General features: G+C 38.4%; 1 protein-coding gene across 2 annotated transcripts in view; it reads right to left on the reverse strand.

Moving 5' to 3' along the window:
- Positions 1–372: 372 nt before the first annotated feature.
- Positions 373–20,786, reverse strand: part of C1H11orf65 (chromosome 1 C11orf65 homolog) — a 50,303-nt gene continuing 29,889 nt past the window's right edge. The window contains exons 4-9 of one of the 2 annotated variants that reach the window (XM_066371623.1): positions 11,379–11,432; positions 10,716–10,916; positions 7,901–8,031; positions 5,342–5,512; positions 3,894–3,949; positions 373–1,305 (exon numbers count right to left, since the gene is read on the reverse strand). In XM_066371623.1, coding sequence (XP_066227720.1) covers positions 1,157–1,305; positions 3,894–3,949; positions 5,342–5,512; positions 7,901–8,031; positions 10,716–10,916; positions 11,379–11,432 — 762 coding nt within the window. In that variant the 3' untranslated portion in view covers positions 373–1,156. Of the gene's footprint in view, positions 1,306–3,893; positions 3,950–4,641; positions 4,722–5,341; positions 5,513–7,900; positions 8,032–10,715; positions 10,917–11,378; positions 11,433–20,786 lie in introns of those variants that run through there. The other variant, XM_066371625.1, reaches the window with a different exon arrangement.

Raw genomic sequence — 20,786 nt, forward strand, 5'->3', positions numbered from 1 at the left:
TGTGAGTTATGCCATTGGTATTTTAATAGGAATTACATTGAATCCATAGATTGTCTTAGATAGTATGGACATTATTACTTGTGTGTGTGTGTGTGTGACAGAGAGAGGGACAGATTGGGACAGACAGGAAGGGAGAGAGATGAGAAGCATCAATTCTTTGTTGCAGCACCTTGTTCATTGATTGCTTTCTCATATGTGCCTTGACCAGGTATATCCAGCTGAGCCAGTGTGACCCTTTGCTCAAGCCAGTGACCTTGGGCTCAAGCCAGCAACCTTGGGCTTCAAGCCAGCGACTTTTGGATTCAAGCCAGTGACCATGGAGTCATGTCCATGATCCCATGCTCAAGCTGGCATCCTCAGGACTTTGGACCTGGTTCCTCAGTGTCCCAGGGTAACACTCTATCCATTGCAACACCGCTTAGTCAGGCAATACTATTAAATTTAATGTTTATTTCTTAAACAATTGTTTTAGGTATTCATATTGTCAGTGCTGGAGGTATTTGAAGAAAGAAAAAGGTAATCAGTAAGCTGGTTGTAGATTTGTTTTAAATTACTGCAGTGTTAAACAACATGAACAAGTAAATTTCGTAAACCTCTCAAACTCAAGGCATGAAATGACATATCCAGGTGGTGGCTCAGTGAATAGAGCATCAACTTGGGACACTGAGGATCCAGGTTCAGGACCCTGAGGTCACCGGCTTGAGCACAGGCTCAACCAGCTTGAGCATGGGGTTGCTGGCTTGAGCATGAGATCCTAGACGTGAACTAATTGTTGCTGGCTTGAGCTGAAAATCGCCAGCTTGAGCAAGGGGTCGCAGCTCAGCTGGCACTCCCCCCCCCCTTTTTATATGAATAAGGAGTTCTGCTTGATAGGAATACTCAAGTAAGCTTCAAAAAAGGAGAAAAGCTGAAAAATTTTTTACACCTAAGTATATCTTTAAGTGTGATTGTTAGAATATTAGTTTCTCGGAATAACTTCTACATTTTCTATGACCACTGTATTCAGTGCAATGTTCTATTTGTTTAATCTTTTTTACTTAATTGGGTAAATTCTGTGCCAAGAATATGTCACTCTAGGCAGAATAAACTATCTCTTGATGGTAACTGATGGAATCAGGGTTTGAAGGGCTATAGCTCTTAAAAGATTGCTTTATATTTATATTCCATAAGTGGAATCAGGTGTTAGTCTAGTAAAATTTGGTTCTCCATAAATGTTTTCATATAAAGGGTTTTCTGGTATTCTCGTGTTCTCTGATATAGCTTCACGGTTATATGTTCTTTTCTGTCCTTGTTCAAAGTTGAAACCTAGAGAGGAAAGACAAATGTTTAGAAACATGCCAGATGTGGTAAGGTATAGGCTTGCTTAGTGTGCCCAGTTCAGATCTAATCCACACTCCTTTCACCACTCTTAGAGCAACTATCTTTATATCCTATTTAACTGAGCCATAAATGTCCCCAGTTTCCGATTTCACCCTCCTTTCCACTACCATATTTTGTTGTCCATTTCCACAAAAGGCTCTGCAGGACTTGATGCTTGACCTATTCCTAATTAGCTGTGTAATTTGGGGCCCTACTTAACCTCTAAGTCTCAGTGTCCTCATCTATAAAATGGGGGTAAGAATAGCACACACCTTATTCTCATTTTTTTTTTGTCAGAATTAAATGTAATGGTGCATGTAAAGAACTTAGCATTTAGTTGGTGCTCCATAATTAACTATTAGTTAACAGTTTTTATTCACAAATGATTAGAAGCCTTTTCTTTCTCTAGAGCTAGAATTTTCAGATCTCTGGCTTAGATTTCCTTGTGCTTCTGAAGAGGTGGCACACGTGCTCTTCTGCAATGCCCGCGCCGCCCCTGCGCCCCCTTCCAGACTTCAGCTGTAGTGCACACTCTGCTACCTAAAATCGTTTCCACTTGCCCTGTGGTCTTCCAGTCACCAGAGTATCTTTCTCTCTTTTTGCAGTACAGGCAGACCTCGTTTTATTGTACTTCAACTTATTGTACTTCATAGATGTTGCCTTTTTTTTTTTTTTTTTACAAATGGAACACAAGCCCCTCCACCAGCAAAAAGATTATGATTAGCTTTATTACAATACTTGCCTTTATTGAGATGGTCTGGAACTGAACCCGCCATATCTCCAAGGTAAGCCTGTAATCTCTTTTACCTCAGTATTTTATATTCTATGCTTCCATTTTTGTACTTGTCATTCCTTTATATTCTTTATGTGCCACTGAACACTATGTGCCACACATTGGGGGTTCAGTAGCGAACAGAACAGACAACGCCCTGCCCTCAAGGCAGAGAGTTACCTAAAACTGTTCTGTACAAGAAGAAGGCCATCAACTCCATTAAGCCCCGGAGTGGAAACGACAGAATGTTCGAGGGCCAGGCAAGCGGCCCGTGATGGTGGGGTTGTGAGTGAGGAGAGAGGGATATGAGAAGGGTGGAAGCTACACCAGAGCCAGAAAGCTCCCGCAGAGCCAGGGTTTCATTCCAGACACAATGGCAAACTGAGAGAACTTCCTTCGAGAACTGGAGCAGTAACCCATCTCTTTGCTTGCTCATTGTAAAATACAGGTAACAGAACCTGACTCGTTGGGTTGGTCTGAAGATCCAATGACTTATATTATAAAGCACTTTAAGATAACACTTCCACATTGTAATTGCTAAGAAAGAGTTTGTGTTTGAATTGCGTTGACTTAAACTTGCAGAAGGTCACTCTGTTGTGTGGGGAATGCCTGGAGGAGGATCAGTCCGGAGGCTGTCGCAGACTCCTGCCGAGGGGCGACGGCAGCCTGGACTGTGGTGGTGGCAGTGAGCTGGACATAAGGGGACAGGTTAAGGCTAATGATCACTAACATTTATGGAGTGAGAGTTCTGTACCAGGCACTCATCTAAGCCCTTCACACATTTTACCCCTTAGTGCTTCACAACACCTATGAGCTTGGTGCTCTTGTTATTCTCATTTCACAAAGGAGGAAATTGAGTTAGTCACTTGCCAACATCACACAGCCAGTAAACAGTAGAACCCAAAATGAAAAGCAGGCAGTCAGAATCCATACTCCACAGCTATAACCTCTGCTTTATGTTTTGCGGGAAACATAGAGTCCTGACAGCAGGACAGAACTCATCTACTCAGATTACACCAGAGCCATATTGAGACTTTGGCCATTAGAACTGGTGCTATGGGGTATGATGATCAGCTTCCTCAACAAGCTATCACTTTTAAGTTCTCAGTATTGTGGACCACTGGAGGGACAAGAGTGGCTTAGTACCTAAAACTATTTCTAACATTTTGAGGCATTTTTTTAGCCAAGTGAAGTGTGCTCATGAAAATTACTATTGAATTCATGAGATATGCAACTTAAAAAAAATGATTCATTAAAATATCCAAACCTATATATAAAATAAAAAATTTCCTTCTATTCTAAAATAATAGTTTTACCTATAAAGTAAGATGCCTGACCAGGCGGTGGTGCAGTGGATAGAGCGTCAGCCTGGGACACTGAAGACCCAGGTTCAAAACCCCAAGATTGCCGGCTTGATTGCGGACTCATCTGGCTTGAGTGCAGGCTCGCCAGCTTGAGTGTGGGATCATAGACATGACCCTGTGGTCACTGGCTTGGCTGGAGCCCTCAGCCAAGGCACAAATGAGAAGCAATCTGTGAACAACTCAGGTACTACAACTATGAGTTGATGTTTCTTATCTCTGTCCCTGCCTGTCCCTTTCTCTCTCACTAAAAAATAAAGGGTAAGAATGACTTGGCAAATTCCCCTATGTCTATATACTGTGCAGGAGGCTGAGATGTTAGGTGCTAAGAGAGGTGTACGTGGAGAGTATCATTTTCGCTCACAAAAGTTTCCCATAAAGTATTGTTAAGAATCAACTACCTTTGAAGTTAGCTGAAGAGTCGCTTGTAGCCATTTCCTTCCAGTTGGCAATATACCTAAATTCATGATATAGACATTAATTAAATTAAATTGGTTTATTAGTAACAAATTGAGTATTAGTACATGCCTAGGCTATTTCTACAATCCCACTTACTCTATGAAATCTTAGATTAATGGCAACAAATTCACTAGACCAACTGTTTCATTCTCATGACTTCCCACTTCCAAGTAGCTCTCCGACACCCAAGACAACCTCTAGAACACAGAGTAGGAGCAGATGTAAAAACAGTGCCCGACATCTAGCACGTTGCCTTCAGCGCCCTCAGCACACCGCTCCATCCCATCTTCTTCCGTTCCTTTGAGATCCTGTCCTCAGTTGAATGCCTACTAAAATGTCAACTTCTAAATTAAAAGTATGGACAGAAAACTCTGAGGGGGGAAACAATGACAAACTTTCTCCTTGGTTCTGGATTGCCAGATCTACTGTCTCTGACTTAACAGACATTTAAAACATGTGATTTATAATCTAAATAGAGCAAGAGTGCTGTCTGCCGTGTGCAGTAAACGTGAGAGGTCATTCTGAAGCGGGCACCTGCAGCTGCCGCCCCGTTCCCCAGACAGAGGCTGGAAGAGGGAGCCCAGGGCGGTCTGAGAAGAGGTGGAACAGGGGAAGGACAAGGTCTGCTGAGCTATGAAGATGAGGGAATGCTCCAACAGGCAGGTTTGCTGTGATTCATTCCATTTCATTTTGGGCTCCATGTCCCCTTTCCCAAGCCTCCTTTCTTCCAACCGCACCCAAGAAATCAGGTAACAGGTGCTGAAAGGGGGCTAGCAGAAAAAGTATGAGGATTAGAATTGTGTAAAAAACGATTTTTCAAATATTTATTCTATTGAATTACTCTTGTTAAGTTTGTGTTCCTAAAGTTTTTGTTTCAGGAAGTGCTGCAACTGCAAGTTAAGGCTTCTCATCTCTCTCCTTTCCTGTCTGTCTGTCTGTCTGTCTCTGTCTTACACACACACACACACATCTGACAATAAATAAGACCTAATTTTTTTATACTTTTAGATCATCCCTTTTATATATTTCTCATTTCTTCTTTTTTTCTAGACAAGTAATAAACACTTTTTATTTATTTTTTTTTAGAGAGGAGGGAGAGAGAGAGAGAGAGAGAGAGAGAGAGAGGAGAGACAGAGAGAGAGAAGGGGGGAGGAGCTGGAAGCATCAACTCCCATATGTGCCTTGACCAGGCAAGCCCAGGGTTTCGAACCGGCAACCTCAGCATTTCCAGGTCGATGCTTTATCCACTGTGCCACCACAGGTCAGGCAATAAACACTTTTTTTAAGGGGAAGCTTATATTTGTGACCCCTAGATTCAACATGAGAGTGGAAAATATTAGAAAAATATGAGGCCTGCCCTTGTTCCCGAAGAAAAGCAACATGTACTTACTCGTCAAAGTTCAGTGTATTTGTCCAGTTCAACACTTCGTCCACTTCCCATTCCATCACAGAATCTATTCCACCATCTTCAATAGCTCTTATTAGCCCTTTGGTTGCTGTGTGAATTAAATTGAGAGTTTCATACTTTGTTGACCTAGCCTCCAGGTTTCCTGCGTAGTATCTAAACAGAGGGAAGGAAGAAAGACAAATCCTTTGGAACAGGTGATTACTAGTAGACACAATTAATATAAATTGTTGTAATTCTATTTAAATATAAACTAAGTTTTTATTCTATTTAACTCAAATACCTCTAAACCAAGTTCTATGTGATGGGATCCTTTGGAAAAAAACAAAGCAACTTAACCACATTAACCAGAGAATCCTCACTTCATGAATACTTCTCTACAAGTTGAATTTTTTTTTATTTTTTATTTCAGAGACAGAGAGTCAGAGACGGAGAGTCAGAGAGAGGGATAGATAGGGACAGACAGACAGGAACGGAAAGAGATGAGAAGCATCAATCATCAGTTTTTCGTTGCAACACCTTAGTTGTTCATTGATTGCTTTCTCATATGTGCCTTGACCATGGGCCTTCAGCAGACTGAGTAACCCCTTGCTCATGACCTTGGGTCCAAACTGGTGAGCTTTTTGATCACACCAGATGAGCCCGCACTCAAGCTGGCGACCTCGGGATCTTGAACCTGGGTCCTTCCGCATCCCAGTCCGACACTCTATCCACTGCGCCACCGCCTGGTCAGGCCAAGTTGAATTTTTATGATACAAATATAAACAGTTATTACATCACTTAATCATAAAATGATATAATCAAAGGATCTTGGAGAGCAAATATCTAGCCCACTTGTTTTGTAGATTAGGAAATCCTGGAACAGTTGAGTAACTTTTGGAAGGCCACGTGGCTAAAGACAAACAAAAAGGGAAGAAAAGACAAAGAGGAAACAATACAGGAAAGAGGGACTTGACATCTTTTTTTGCATCAGGTACTTTTCATACTTCATCTTGTTTAATCTTTTAAAAAAGACACAGACATTTGTAACAGCTATTTAGTTTTATTTTTAACTTACTGTGTTGACATGGTTTCAAGTGTCCCACTCAATATAACACCCTCTACCCACCACATCCTCCCCCCCTGCCCCATGCAAAGTCTCTTTCCAAACCCACTCACCTCCCTTGACCCTACCCCTTATCTTCATCCCCGCTTCCCTCTGGGACCAGCTACCCTGTCGCCTGTAGCTCTGTGTTATGTATATATAATTTGGCTAATAATCCTTTCACCTTCTCTGATCCCATCCCCTCTTCCCCCTTCCCTCTGACAGCTGTTCTTCTGTTCCCTGTGACCCTGCCTCTGTTTCTATTTTCTTCCTCAGTTTATTGTGTTCATTAGATTCATGAAGATTTTCAATATGAAAGAAGAGTACAATAGTCGAATCAAGAATTTAAGTAGAACCTGACTTGCAATATCAATATTAACTTATTCCTTTACAATAAAACTTTTAACATGTGATAAATGTAGTAAAAACATTTAACAACATTTATCACCTTAACTATTTTAAAGTGTATAGTTTAGTAGTTAGTTCATTACTTTTAAAAATGTTCCTTGAATAATTATTGAAAAAATAAAATAAAAATAAAGTCTGTGGAAAGATTCACAAGAAATATTACTATGGTTACCAGTTTGGGAAGGTAAAGTGGAAATGAACACATGAGGATAGGGGTAGAAAAAAGAAAAAGTATTTAATTTTTAAGAAGACAAGTGCTTTATATTTACTTACATAGTTGCCATTTTTGGTATTCTTCATTCTTGTAAGGATCCAGATTTCTATCCAGAATAATTTTCTTCTGCCTGAATTTCATCTAACGTTTCTTACGCTGGTCTATGTGATAAGAACTTGGCTTTTGTTTGAAGGTTTTCTTTCACACTCATTTTTTAAAGATATTCTTGGTGGGTCGGTCTGCTGCTATTGATTAATTTATCTCCTCACATGGGATCTATTTTCCTGTTTCTTTGCATGCCTGGTAATGATTACTATATGGTAGACATTGTGGATTTTATATTATTTTAGGTACTGGAGTTTTTTGTATTTCTTTAAATATTTGGGGGTTACATTCTGGTATGCAGTCAAGTAAAATTGGAAACAATTTGATTTTTTGACACTTGCTTTTAACATTTGTTAGATTGGTCCAGAATGACTTTTAGTATAATCCACACAGTTAGTCTCTCAAAGCAGGAAGAAAGGGTTGAGTGGGTCTAGAGGGCCAAATGAAAGATATTGACTATAGAAGAGTAAATGCTTATTTTCATATCTGATGTTCCAACAGAATGTGATTTCCTCGAGGCCCAAGACAGCATGTCTTTTCCCACTTACTTCCTGAAGCTTACTTGTGTCTCACACATAGTATGTATTTATTAAATGTTTGCGTTCTATGTATTTTTAAAAATATAACTGTAACCTTACATTTTCTTTTAAAAATAACATACTTATTTTAATAGTAATAAAAAAGTTTTAGAAACTTATAATACTATATACTTCATTAGTCTTTATTAACTTACATTTGCCTCATCCATTCTATTTTTTTAATTTTTCTCTTCTTTTCCATATCTTGTCTTCTTTTTAGTTTAGAGAAATGAAATTTGCTTTCTTTTTTGTCTCCCACAATTACATCTTCAGCAGACATCCAAAACTATTGAGAAATAAAAAATTAATATGCAAAATATTGAAATACTGATTGTGAGGTTATCCGATTATAGATAGGACTATGCCAAGAGATAAAGGATAAGATAGACCCTTTTAAAGTATTTCTCTTTTATTTTCCCATTGATTTGAGAGGCCGGGGATATAGGGAGAGGGAGGCATCAAGTTACCAGACTAGAAATAGAACCTACGACCTTGGTCACTGGGACAGCACTTTGTCCACTGAACTATAGCCAGGGCCAGGGCCAGGACTCCTTTTAAGTACTTCTAATTCAGTGATAGGTGAATAGTACATTGAACCTTTGGAGGTACATGCCACAGAAAGACTGACAAAGTACGAGTGTACTGAGGTACTTAATAAATATCTGATGGTAGAGCGTTGGCCTGGCGTGCAGGAGTCCCGGGTTCGATTCCCAGCCAGGGCACATAGGAGAAGCGCCCATCTGCTTCTCCACCCCTCCCCCTCTCCTTCCTCTCTGTCTCTATCTTCCCCTCCCGCAGCCAAGGCTCCATTGGAGCAAAGTTTGCCGGAGCGCTGAGGATGGCTCTGTGGCCTCTGCCTCAGGCGCTAGAATGGCTCTGATTGCAGCAGAGTGACGCCCCAAGATGGGCAGAGCATCGCCCCCTGGTGGGCATGCCGGGTGGATCCCGGTCGGGCACATGCAGGAGTCTGTCTGACTGCCTCCCCATTTCCAACTTCGGAAAAATACAAAAAAAAAAAATTAAATATTTGAATGAATAAATGAATAGACATATTCTAAGTATGTCTTAGTTTCTCATAAGAACAGACCTGACCTATTCTCAGTGCTGATGGTTTTTGAAGACTAATCCTCAAGGGGTAAAGGCAGCCTCCAAGAACAAAGAAGTCTCACCATTATGTCCTGAGAGTTTGTGGTTTCCCCTGTATGACACTTGATCTTAACTGATTGTCTATTTTCCTACTACTGATTCATTCCCCCCCACACACACACATTAAATAACAAGGAAAGTTTGCTTTTCTCTGCCAGTCTATAAATATAAAAAGCACATATTTACTGTATTATAATGATTTTATCCTGTTTACTAAATGCTTCCCTAACTAAAAGCCAAGTTACTTGAGGAGAACAACTTCTTATTTACTATTGTATCACTAGCATTTGGTACAGATGGTTGGTATGCAATAAAGTTCATTGAATAGATGACTGTATAACTTGGTTATTTTCACTTTTCATACTTAGCATATTCAATATACTGTGTTCTACAGTCTGTCTACCAAAAATTGAGGATTTGATGAAGACACTTGAGGCGATATAAGCAGACATCTAGAGCTATAAAATCAGATCATTTTAACCTATAGAAATTATCTCCACAAAAAGCAGATTAAACATGGGTATCTATAGAAAAGTTCCTGAATCACATATATGCATTAGAATCTATGTATATTTAAAATCATTCTGTTCAATTAATATGAATATATGTTAAATTCTCCAACACCATAAAAATTCAAATGATTTTCCACTAGTCTCTGCTGTTAAAAGCTCTATAAGAGAAAATGTTATTTTGTTCTCAAGAACTCCCACCTCTAGTCCAAGGATAATACAGAGTCAACAACATCTTCAAATTTACTTTGATATAAAGATGGTAAACTGGTGAGCATCAAAGAGTCTCTAGATCAGCAGTTCTCAACCTGTGGGTCGCGACCTCGGCAGGGGTCGAATGACCAAAACACAGAGGTCGCCTAAAGCCATCGGAAAATACATATTTATTATACAATACATTTCCGATGGCTTTAGGCGACCCCTGTGTTTTGGTAGTTCGACCCCCGCCGGGGTCGTGACCCACAGGTTGAGAACTGCTGATTTAGATGGTTTCAATCAAAGCTTATTACTAAAAGTAGAAATAAGTGTAAGAAAAAAAGAGATGTATTCCTGTATCTTGAAGTATTATTAGTAATCCCAGAATAGTTAATGTAAAGCCAGTAGCCATGGCCATCATCACAGCCTCCTGTCCAGTGCAGGTTCGCATAGGATTTGGACAGATGGTAATGAAACAATGGAGCCAAGAACTGGTGGGCCATCATCTTTATCCTAGCTTGCACCTGGCGGGCAAGAAATACACACAGTGGGAAAACACTTCCCTTTCCATTCCGGGCTCCCAAAGCCATTGACTTATCCGAGTTTCCTAGAATCAAAGGTTTCTAGCTCACCAGCCTATTCACCTCTGTTCCCCATCAACTTCTCTCTGCACAAACTCTGCACAAACTGGCTTCTCCCTCAGCACTCTATCATCTTGGCAGCTTCTCCTGGCCTCCTCCACGTGGCCTTTCTCTGCTCTCCTACAGCATGGGCTTCTCCTAGAACGTAATCACTCTTCCCCTGGAATAACATGATCTCTCTTCCTTTTAAAACCTTTTGGCGCAAAAGCCCTCCCCCAACACATATTAACATAATCACGCCCATCCCGAGCAAGAATGGCAACTAATATTATCACCCGGGCGATGGGCTTCTACATGGGCAGCACCATCTTTAACAAAGTGAGGAGAATATATTTTATCTGCCCAACAGTTAACTTAAGCAATTTTTTAATATGCTAAATTACTAGGATTCGCTATTAAATATAATTTCAAAATTAATTTTTAAAAGATCGGTTTTTTAATATATAGGTTCAAAATAATTAATATTTCTTTTTTCTTACTCTCTCAGAAACAGGTCTCCAGCCATTGTTCTCTACACGACGATACCAGCCACTGTGATCCTCTTCCTGAAGGTTATCACTTTTAATATGAGATGCATATTTTGCTCTAAGTTTTGTGTAATCTCTAGGACTATTAGCACATAGATCTTCAATATGTCTCTCAGTAAAAATTTTATAGTATATATCAGGTGGAAATTTAACCTGTAGATAAAAGAGTTCAAAGGATCACAGTAATCTAATTACAAAATGGTTTACATTAAAAAGATTACATCTTTTAAAGTTCATATAAATGTGCTTCAAAACTATTAATAAGCATGACCAGGTGGTGGCACAGTGGATTGAGTGTCGGATTGAGACACAGAGGACCCAGGTTCGAGACCCCGAGGTCGCCAGCTAGAGCGTGGGCTCATTGGGTTTGAGCAAAGCTCACCAGTTTGAGCCCAAGGTCACTGGCTTGAGCAAGGGGTCACTCGGTCTGCTGTAGCCCCCTGATCAAGGCACATATGAGAAATCAATCAATGAACAACTAAGGAACCGCAATGAAGAATTGATGTTTCTCATCTCTCTCCCTTCCTGTCTGTCTGTCCCTATCTGTCCCTCTCTCTGACTCTCTCTGTCTCTGCCACACAAAAAAACTACAAATAAGAATTTATCCATACTTACACCACCTAATCTGAAGCGTACGTGAACGCCAGCAGCAGCATCTAGAAGCTCTGCCTATAAAAAAATATATATTACTTTTCAACATTCTGTATATACCAATTCACTACTTCTCACTCTGTCATATTATTTGCTGAATGTTGTTTATTTATGAAATAGGGCAGGTGACTAAACCTCAAAGTTATTTATAAATTAGAAAATATTTTAAGATTTAATTTCTTATAGGTATCTAATAACTAAAACAGCTTACATGATAACTGGAAAAATAATATGAAACTGTTTTCTTTCTAGGCAATATAAAAGTATAAAAGTCAAATGATTTGTTATTCATAAAACAAGTCCTAAAATATATGATTTACATATTAAGTACTATCTTACAGATAAATTCAGATAAAACTATTGTGATTGGTCAGTGTGAGTTTAACACCAGATGACCTTTCCTAACTAGTTTTTATTAAATAAAATATCCATGTTTAAATTTCTGAAGAATTAGATATAATTGGTCTTCTAAATTTTAGTACTTTAGACCAAATAGAAAATAGAGAAAAAAATATTTGGTTCTCTAAGACAGTTCAATCTTGTATCCTGATAATATTAAATTATACTTCTTTTTAACTCTTTTTTGGTGGCCTTAGAATATTTTGCTTAGACCCAAGTATAATATTAACAGAAGACAGTTCAATCTTGTATCCTGATAATATTAAATTAGATGAGAAAATAGATGTTATCCTAAATTGTTCAGTCCATAAAGCCCAAAAAACAACACTAGTTTTACATAATTTTCTCCTGAATAAAAATTATACATAACATACATACATACATACATAGGGTCATAATACAAATGTGAAAAAAGATCTTTTAAAACAGGATCTCAAAGTATATATTCCTAAAATTTATAAAATGTATATATACTTTTATGTATGAATACATATACCTTTTTTCTAATAAAGTAGGCAAATCTTAAGTGTACAGCTCCATGAATTTTTACCCTTCCTCTTTTAGTCAGTTAGGGTTGATCACATGATCCAATCAGAAACTGAGCTGGGTCAAGTCTGAACTGCAGTTTTAGTAATCCATATCTAGTTTGTCCAGTTCTAATTTTTCCCTGTTTCTCAGATGTGATCCTGACAGGTCTCTATTTCCTCAACCACAGAAGACTATGGGAAACTCAGTTACACTTTTTGGAAGATTGTAATTTAATTCTTTATCTTTCTACCATCTACAGACTTAAATAGGGGTGGGGTTGGCTGTGTATTTGAGGCAGTTCCCTTCCCTTTAGTATGATTTTATCTCTTAAGTCTATGAGAAATTTCATTTAGTTTAACAGTGTCATTTAAAGTGGACTCGGATTAGTTGTAAATTGGTTCACTGAAAATTCTAAGGCCACCAAAAAAGAGTTAAAAAGAAGTATAATTTATATACTAAGGGAGGAGAGAAATTATAGTCATATAAAATGCTCAATTAAAACCAGAGGAAGCAGAAAAATAGTGCAAGACAAAAAAAAGAGAAAGAGAGAGGGAGAAACAAAGAATAAATACAATAACTACCCTTAGGCAATACTGTTAGGAAATGATAACAAAAATGGTAAATCAAACTATACCAATAATCACTTTAAATGTCAATGGTCTAACTATGCCAATTAAAGGGCAGAGACTGTTAGAGTGGATAAAAAATAAGACCTAACTATATGTTGCCCACAAAAACCTTTAAATATAAAGACAGGCCAAAAGCAAAGGGATGAAAAAAGAGAATTTTAATTAACACTAATCAAATGAAAGATGAGCAGAATATTAATTTCAGACAAAGCTGAATTCAGAGCAAGGCAAATTATCAGTAACAAAGAATAGCATTACGTAATAATAGTCATCAATTTTCTAAGAAGGCATAACAATCCCTAATGTATACATGCCTAATAACAACAGAGCATCAAAATATACAAGGCAAAAACTGATAGAACTACAAAGACAACTAGAGGCATTACTATTATATACTGCTCACAAAACTTAGGGGATATTTCAAAATGAATATGAAGTGATAAAATATCCCCTAATTTTTGTGAGCAGTACAGTTGGAGGCTTCAACACCTGTCCATTGGTAATTGACAGATTCAGCAGACAAAAAATTAGTAAGACCATAATTAAACCAAAGAGCACCATCAAAACTGGATCTAACTGACATTTATTGGTCACTTTATCGAACACTTTTCAAACTCACATGGAACATTTCCAAGATAGAATACTTTCTGGGCTATAAAATATACCCCAACAAATTTAAAAGAATAAAAATCATACAAAGTATGATTCTCTCAGGAATTAAACTAGAAATCAGTAGCAGAAGGACAAATACAATATCAGAAATGAGGACCACAATGAAAGGAATTAAAAGCAGGATGGATGAAGCTGAGGATCAAATCAGTGAGATAGAGGACAAGATAAATGAAGGCATGGAAGCAGAGCAGGAAAAAGAAAAGAGATTCAAAGAGAGCTCTGTGACAACATGAAGAGAAATAACATCTGCATCATAGGGTTTCCTGAAAAAGAAGAGAAAGAACAATGGATAGAGACCTTCTTCAATCAAATCATAGCTGAAAACTTCCCTAAATTGATGCAGGAAAAAGTCACACAAGTTCAAGAAGCACAGAGAATTCCATTAAAAAGAAATCTACACCAAGACACATCATAATTAAAATACCTAAGCCAAGAGATAAAGAGAAAATATTAAAAGCTGCTAGAGAAATAAAAGGCTATCACCTACAAAGGAGCCCCCATAAAGATGACATCTGACTTCTCAACAGAAACACTTGAGGCCAGAAGGGAATGGCAAGAAATATTCAAAGTAATGCAGAAGAAGAGCCTACACCCAAGACTACTTTATGCAGCAAGGCTATTGTTTAAAATTGAAGAAGAAATAAAAAGCTTCCCAAACAAACAAAAAAAAAACAACTAAAGGAATTCATTACAATCAAACCAATGCTGCAAGAAATGTTAAGGGGCCTGTTGTAAACAGATCAAGGTGGGAAAAGAATATAGCTAAAGAGGGAATACAGATTTAAAGAATAAAATGACAAAAAACAACTACATATCAATAATAACCTTAAATGTAAATGGATTAAATACTCCAATCAAAAGACATAGGGTAGCTGCGTGAATAAGAAAACAGGATCCACACATATGCTGTCTACAAGAGACACACTTCAAAACAAAAGATGCACATAGACTGAAGGTAAAAGGATGGAAAGAATATTTCATGCAAATGGAAATGAAAAAAAAAGCTGGGGTAGCAATACTTATATTAGACAAAATGGACTTTAAAACAAAGGCCATAGTAAGGGATAAAGAAGGTCACTACATTATGATAAAGGGAGCGATCCAACAGGAAGATATAACCATTATAAATATCTATGTACCTAATAAAGAAGCACCTAAATATAAATATATAAAGCAGACTTTGATGGATATAAAGGGTGAGATCAACAGCAATACTATAATAGTAGGGGATTTCAATACCCCACTAATTTCACTAGATAGAACCTCAAGAAAGAAAATTAACAAAGAAACAGCAGACTTAAAAGACACATTAGGCCCTGGCCGGTTGGCTCAGTGGTAGAGCGTCGGCCTGGCGTGCGGGGGACCTGGGTTCGATTCCCGGCCAGGGCACATAGGAGAAGCGCCCATTTGCTTCTCCAACCTCCCCTCCTTCCTCTCTGTCTCTCTCTTCCCCTCCCGCAGCCAAGGCTCCATTGGAGCAAAGATGGCCCGGGTGCTGGGGATGGCTCCTTGGCCTCTGCCCCAGGCGCTAGAGTGGCTCTGGTCGTGGCAGAGCGACACCCCGGAGGGGCAGAGCATCGCCCCCTGGTGGGCAGAGCGTCGCCCCTGGTGGGTGTGCCGGGCGGATCCCGGTCGGGTACATGCGGGAGTCTGTCTGACTGTCTCTCCCCGTTTCCAGCTTAAAAAAAAAAAAAGGACACATTAGATCAATTTGATTTAATAGATATCTTCAGAAACTTTCACCCTAAAGCAGCAGAATATACATTCTTTTCAAGTGCTCACAGTACATTCTCTAGGATAGACCACATGTTAGGGCACAAAAGCAGTCTCAACAAATTTAAGAAGACTGAAATCATATCAAGCATATTCTCTGATAACAATGGCATGAAACTAGAAATCAACCACAACAGAAAAACTGAAAAATACTCAAACACTTGGAAAATAAATAGCATGTTATTAAATAACGAATGGGTTAACCATGAGATCAAGAAGAAATGAAAAAATTCCTAGAAAAGAATGATAATGAGCATACAACAACTCAAAATTTATGGGATACAGCAAAAGTAGTACTGAGAGGGAAGTTCACAGCATTACAGGCATACCTTAAGAAGCTAGAAAAAGCTCAAATAAACAACTTAACCTTGCATCTAAAGGAACTAGAAAAAGAACAGCAAGTAAAGCCCAGAGATAGTAGAAGGAAGAAAATAATAAAGATCAGAGCAGAAATCAATGAAATAGAGGCTAAAGAAACAATACAGAGGATCAATGAAACCAAGAGCTGGTTCTTTGAAAAGGTAAACAAGATCGATGAACCTTTAACCAGCCTCATCAAGAATAAAGGAGGACTCAAATAAATAAAATTAGAAATAAGAGGGGAGAAGTAGCCATTGACACAGCAGAAATACAAAGGATTGTAAGAAAATACTATGAAGAACTATAATCTGGAAGTATCTGAAAACCTAAACAGACTGATTACAAGTGAGATCAAGACAGTTATAAAAAAACTCCCAGCCTGACCAGGCGGTGATGCAGTGGATAGAGCATCGGACTGGGATGCGGAAGGACCCAGGTTCGAGACCCTGAGGTCGCCAGCTTGAGCGCAGGCTCATCTGGTTTGAGAAAAGCTCACCAGCTTGGACCCAAGATCACTGGCTCCAGCAAGGGTTTATTCGGTCTGCTGAAGGCCCGTGGTCAAGGCACATATGAGAAAGCAATCAATGAACAACTAGGGTGTCGTAACGAAAAACTGATGATTGATGCTTCTCATCTCTCTCCATTCCTGTCTGTCCCTATCTGTCCCTCTCTCTGACTCTCTCTCAATCTGTCTCTGTAAAAAAAATAAATAAATAAATAAAAATAAATATTTAAAAAAAAAAAACTCCCAACAAACAAAAGCTCTGGGCCAGATGGCTTCAGTGAATTCTACCAAATATTTAAGAAGAACTTACTTCTATCCTTCTCAAGCTATTTCAAAAAATTCAAGAGGAAGGAAGTCTTCCAAGCTCCTTTTATGAGGCGAGCATAATTCTGATTCCAAAACCAGGCAAAGACAACACAAAGAAAAAAAATTATAGGCCAATATCCCTGATGAATTTAGACGCTAAAATTCTCAACAAAATATAATACTAGTAAACTGGATTCAGCAATATATGAAAAAAAATCATACATCATGATCAAGTGGGATTTATTCTGGGGAGGCAAGGCTGGTACAATATTCACAAATCAATCAATGTGATTCATCACATAAACAAAAGGATGGAGAAAAACCACATGATAATTTCAATAGATGCAGAAAAAGCATTTGATAAAATCCAGCATCCATTCATGATCAAAACTCTCAGCAAAGAGGGAATACAGGGAACATACCTCAACATGATAAAGGCCATCTATGACAAACCCACAGCCAACATCATACTCAAAGGGCAAAAATTAAAAGCAATACTCTTAAGATCAGGAACAAGGCAGGGGTGCCCCCTTTTACTGTTCTTATTCAACATAGTTCTGGAAGTCTTAGGCACAGCAATCAGACAAGAAGAAGACATAAAAGGCATGAAGTAGAACTATCATTATTTGCAGATGATATGATATTGTATATAAAAAACCCTAAAGTTTCAGTCAAAAAACTACTAGATCTGGTAAATGAATTCAGCAAGGTGGCAGGATATAAAATTAATACTCAGAAATCAGAGGCATTTTTATACACCAACAATGAACTGTCAGAAAGAGAAATTAAGGAAATAATCCCTTTCACCATTACAACCCAAAAAAAAGTACCTAAGAGTAAATTTAACCATGGAGATTAAAAATTTGTACTTGGAAAATTATAAAACATTGATAAAAGAAATCAAGGAAGATACGATCAAGTGGAAGCATATACCGTGTTCATGGTTAGGAAGAATAAACATCATTAAAATGTCTATATTACCCAAAGCAATTTATAAATTCAATGCAATACCAATTAAAATACCAATGACATGCTTCAAAGATATAGAACACATATTCCAAAAATTTATATGGAACCAAAAAAAGAACACGAATAGCCTCAGCAATCTTGTAAAGGAAGAAAAAAGTGGGAGGTATCACATTTCCTGATATCAAGTTATACTACAAGGCCATTGTACTCAAAACAGCCTGGTACTGGCATAAGAACAGGCATATAGATCAATGGAACAGAACAGAGAACCCAGAAATAAACCCACATCTTTATGGACAACTGATATTTGACAAAGGAGGTAAGAGCATACAATGGAGTAAAGACAGCCTCTTTAACAAATGGTGTTGGGAAAATTGGACAGCTACCTGCAAAAAAATGAAACTAGATCACCAACTTACACCATTCACAAAAATAAACTCAAAATGGATAAAAGACTTAAATGGAAGCCGTGAAAGCATAAGCATCTTAGAAGAAAACATAGGCAGTAAGCTCTCCGACATCTCTCGCAGCGATATATTCGCTGATTTATGTCCACGGGCAAGTGAAATAAAAGACAAAATAAACAAATGAGACTATATCAAACTAAAAAGCTTTTGCACATCTAAAGACAATATGAACAGAATAAAAAGACAAACCACACAATGGGAGAACATATTTGACAATATGTCTGATAAGGGGTTAATAACTAAAATTTATAAAGAACTTGTAAAACTCAACACCAGAAAGATAAACAATCCAATAAAAAAATGGGCATTTAAAAATAATGAATAGACACTTCTCCAAAGAGGACATACAGATGGCCAATAGGCATATGAAAAAATGCTCAACATCACTAATCATTAGAGAAATGCAAATTAAAACCACAATGAGATATCACCTCACACCAGTCAGAATGGTGCTCATTGACAAAACAACACACGATAGGTGCTGGCGAGGATGTGGAGAAAAGGGAACCCTCCTGCACTGCTGGTGGGAATGCAGACTGGTGCAGCCTCTATGGAAAACAGTATGGAGATTCCTCAAAAATTAAAAATCAAACTGCCTTTTGACCCAGCCATCCTACTTTTAGGAATATACTCCAAGAACACCATAGCACTGTTTCAAAAGGAGAAATGCACCCCCATGTTTATGGCAGCATTGTTCACAATAGTGATGATCTGGAAACAGCCCAAGTGTCTGTCAGTGGACGAGTGGATTAAAAAGCAGTGGTACATATATACTATGGAATACTATGGGGCCATGAAAAAGAAGGAAATCTTACCTTTTGTGACAACATGGATGGACCTGGAAACTATTATATTATGTGAAATAGGCCAGCAGAAAAAGAAAAACATCATTTGACCTCACTCATTTGAGGAATCCAATGAACAATGTGAACTGAGGAACGAAATTCAGACAATGGAGAGATCAAAGGGACCAGAGGAAAAGAGGACAGAGGAAAGGGGATGATAGGGGGCGATAAACCTGAAGGGAAGTGGGGAAGGCGCTATGGGGAGGGGGCTAGGGGGATGTTGAGGGGAATATGGGGGAGGGGGAGGCATTCAGGTGACACTAGAATCTATGTAAACACAATAAATTAAAATCAATAAAAATAAATAAATAAATAAATAAAACTGAAAGAAGCAGTAACTCCACATGTTCAGTTTTCCCCTATGGAACTGTGCACTGGTGGAGGACCAGGTGGGTCAGTGCAGATGTGGGTGTCCTCTCACTTTTGAGGGTGTCTCAGACAAAAGGCCTTGGCTGTTTTATGGACCTGAAGTGTGCATGTATGATAGAGGTGGGATTGAGGAGGGTCAGGTGGACTGAGTCAGAGTGGGCAAAGTGTCTTCAAAGATTTTTTCTTAAGAAGGTTTCAGTTGAGGTGCCCAAAGACCTCTGCTCAAAGCTTGGTTAGGGATTTAAGTGCTATTCCTGAAAGTCTAGGGCAGCGGTTCTCAACCTGTGGGTCGCGACCCCGGCGGGGATTCCGGTGGCTTTAGGCAACCCCTGTGTTTTGGTCGTTCGATCCCCGCCGGGGTCGCGACCCACAGGTTGAGAACCGCTGGTCTAGGGGACCTGTGTCCTTGAGCGCAGGTCCCTTCACAGGCTGTAATGCATTGCTGTGCACCAAGTCTGCTGCGGGGCGGGGCAGCGTTCCCCTGAGAGGCCTGTCAATAAAGCCTTTGTAATTGCCTGTGATCAGGCCTGAAAAATCACATAGGATTTTAACCAGGAGCTATACTTCTCAAAAAATGTTCAACTTAATTAATCATCAGGGAAATGCAAATACAAAAACTGACAATACTGAGTGCTGGTGATGATACAGAGCACCAAGAATTCCAAAAGATTCCTGATGGTGAATATAAATTAGTCCAATAACTTGGAAAGTAGTTGAGCATATCTTGTCATCCAGCAATTCTACTTGTAGATGGAGTAGAAACCAAAAGAATTCATGCATATGTGTACCAGGAGACATAAATAAGAATATTCTCTTGCCTGACCTGTGGTGGCGCAGTGGATAAAAGCATCAACCTGGAATGCTGAGGTTGCCAGTTCGAAGCCCTGGGCTTGCTTGGTCAAGGCACATATGAGAAGCAACTACTACAAGTTGATGCTTTTCTCTCCTTCCCACTGCCCTCTCTCTCTCTCTCTCTCCTCTCTCTAAAATCAATAAATAAATTTAAAAATTAAAAAAAAAGAATATTCTCACAAGTAGTCTTTATAATAGCCTGAATTTGGGAAAAAATCCAAACATCCCTCAACTGTAAATGAATAAAAAGCAATATTAATAAATTAATAAATAGCAATATATTAATAAAATGGAGCACTTGCATTATTTTTAATAAATTGAATGAAATTTAGCTACACAAAGATAACGTTGAACAAACCAAGGTAGATAAAAAAGTATACTCTTGGATTCTATTTACATATAGTTTATAAAATAGAGAAAACTGAGGTACAATGCTAGAATTCAAAACAGTGGTTACCATTTGGAAGACGAAGTTAGCAGCGATTTGCAGAGAACCTGAAGGCTGTTGTCTGAAGTATGAAAATACTGATCTTGGCGATCAGTGTATAACTCACTGAGTTAAACATTTATGTATAATTAATTTTTATATGTTTGTAATACTTCAACACAAACGTTTTTTAAAAGGAACAAATACAATCACATTGAATTTATAAAGTAGTCACACAATTTTAAGGCAGAAAAAAGATGCTGTATCAATA

Source organism: Saccopteryx leptura, chromosome 1 (genome assembly GCF_036850995.1).
Source record: "Saccopteryx leptura isolate mSacLep1 chromosome 1, mSacLep1_pri_phased_curated, whole genome shotgun sequence".
In the NCBI taxonomy this organism is placed as follows: domain Eukaryota; kingdom Metazoa; phylum Chordata; class Mammalia; order Chiroptera; family Emballonuridae; genus Saccopteryx; species Saccopteryx leptura.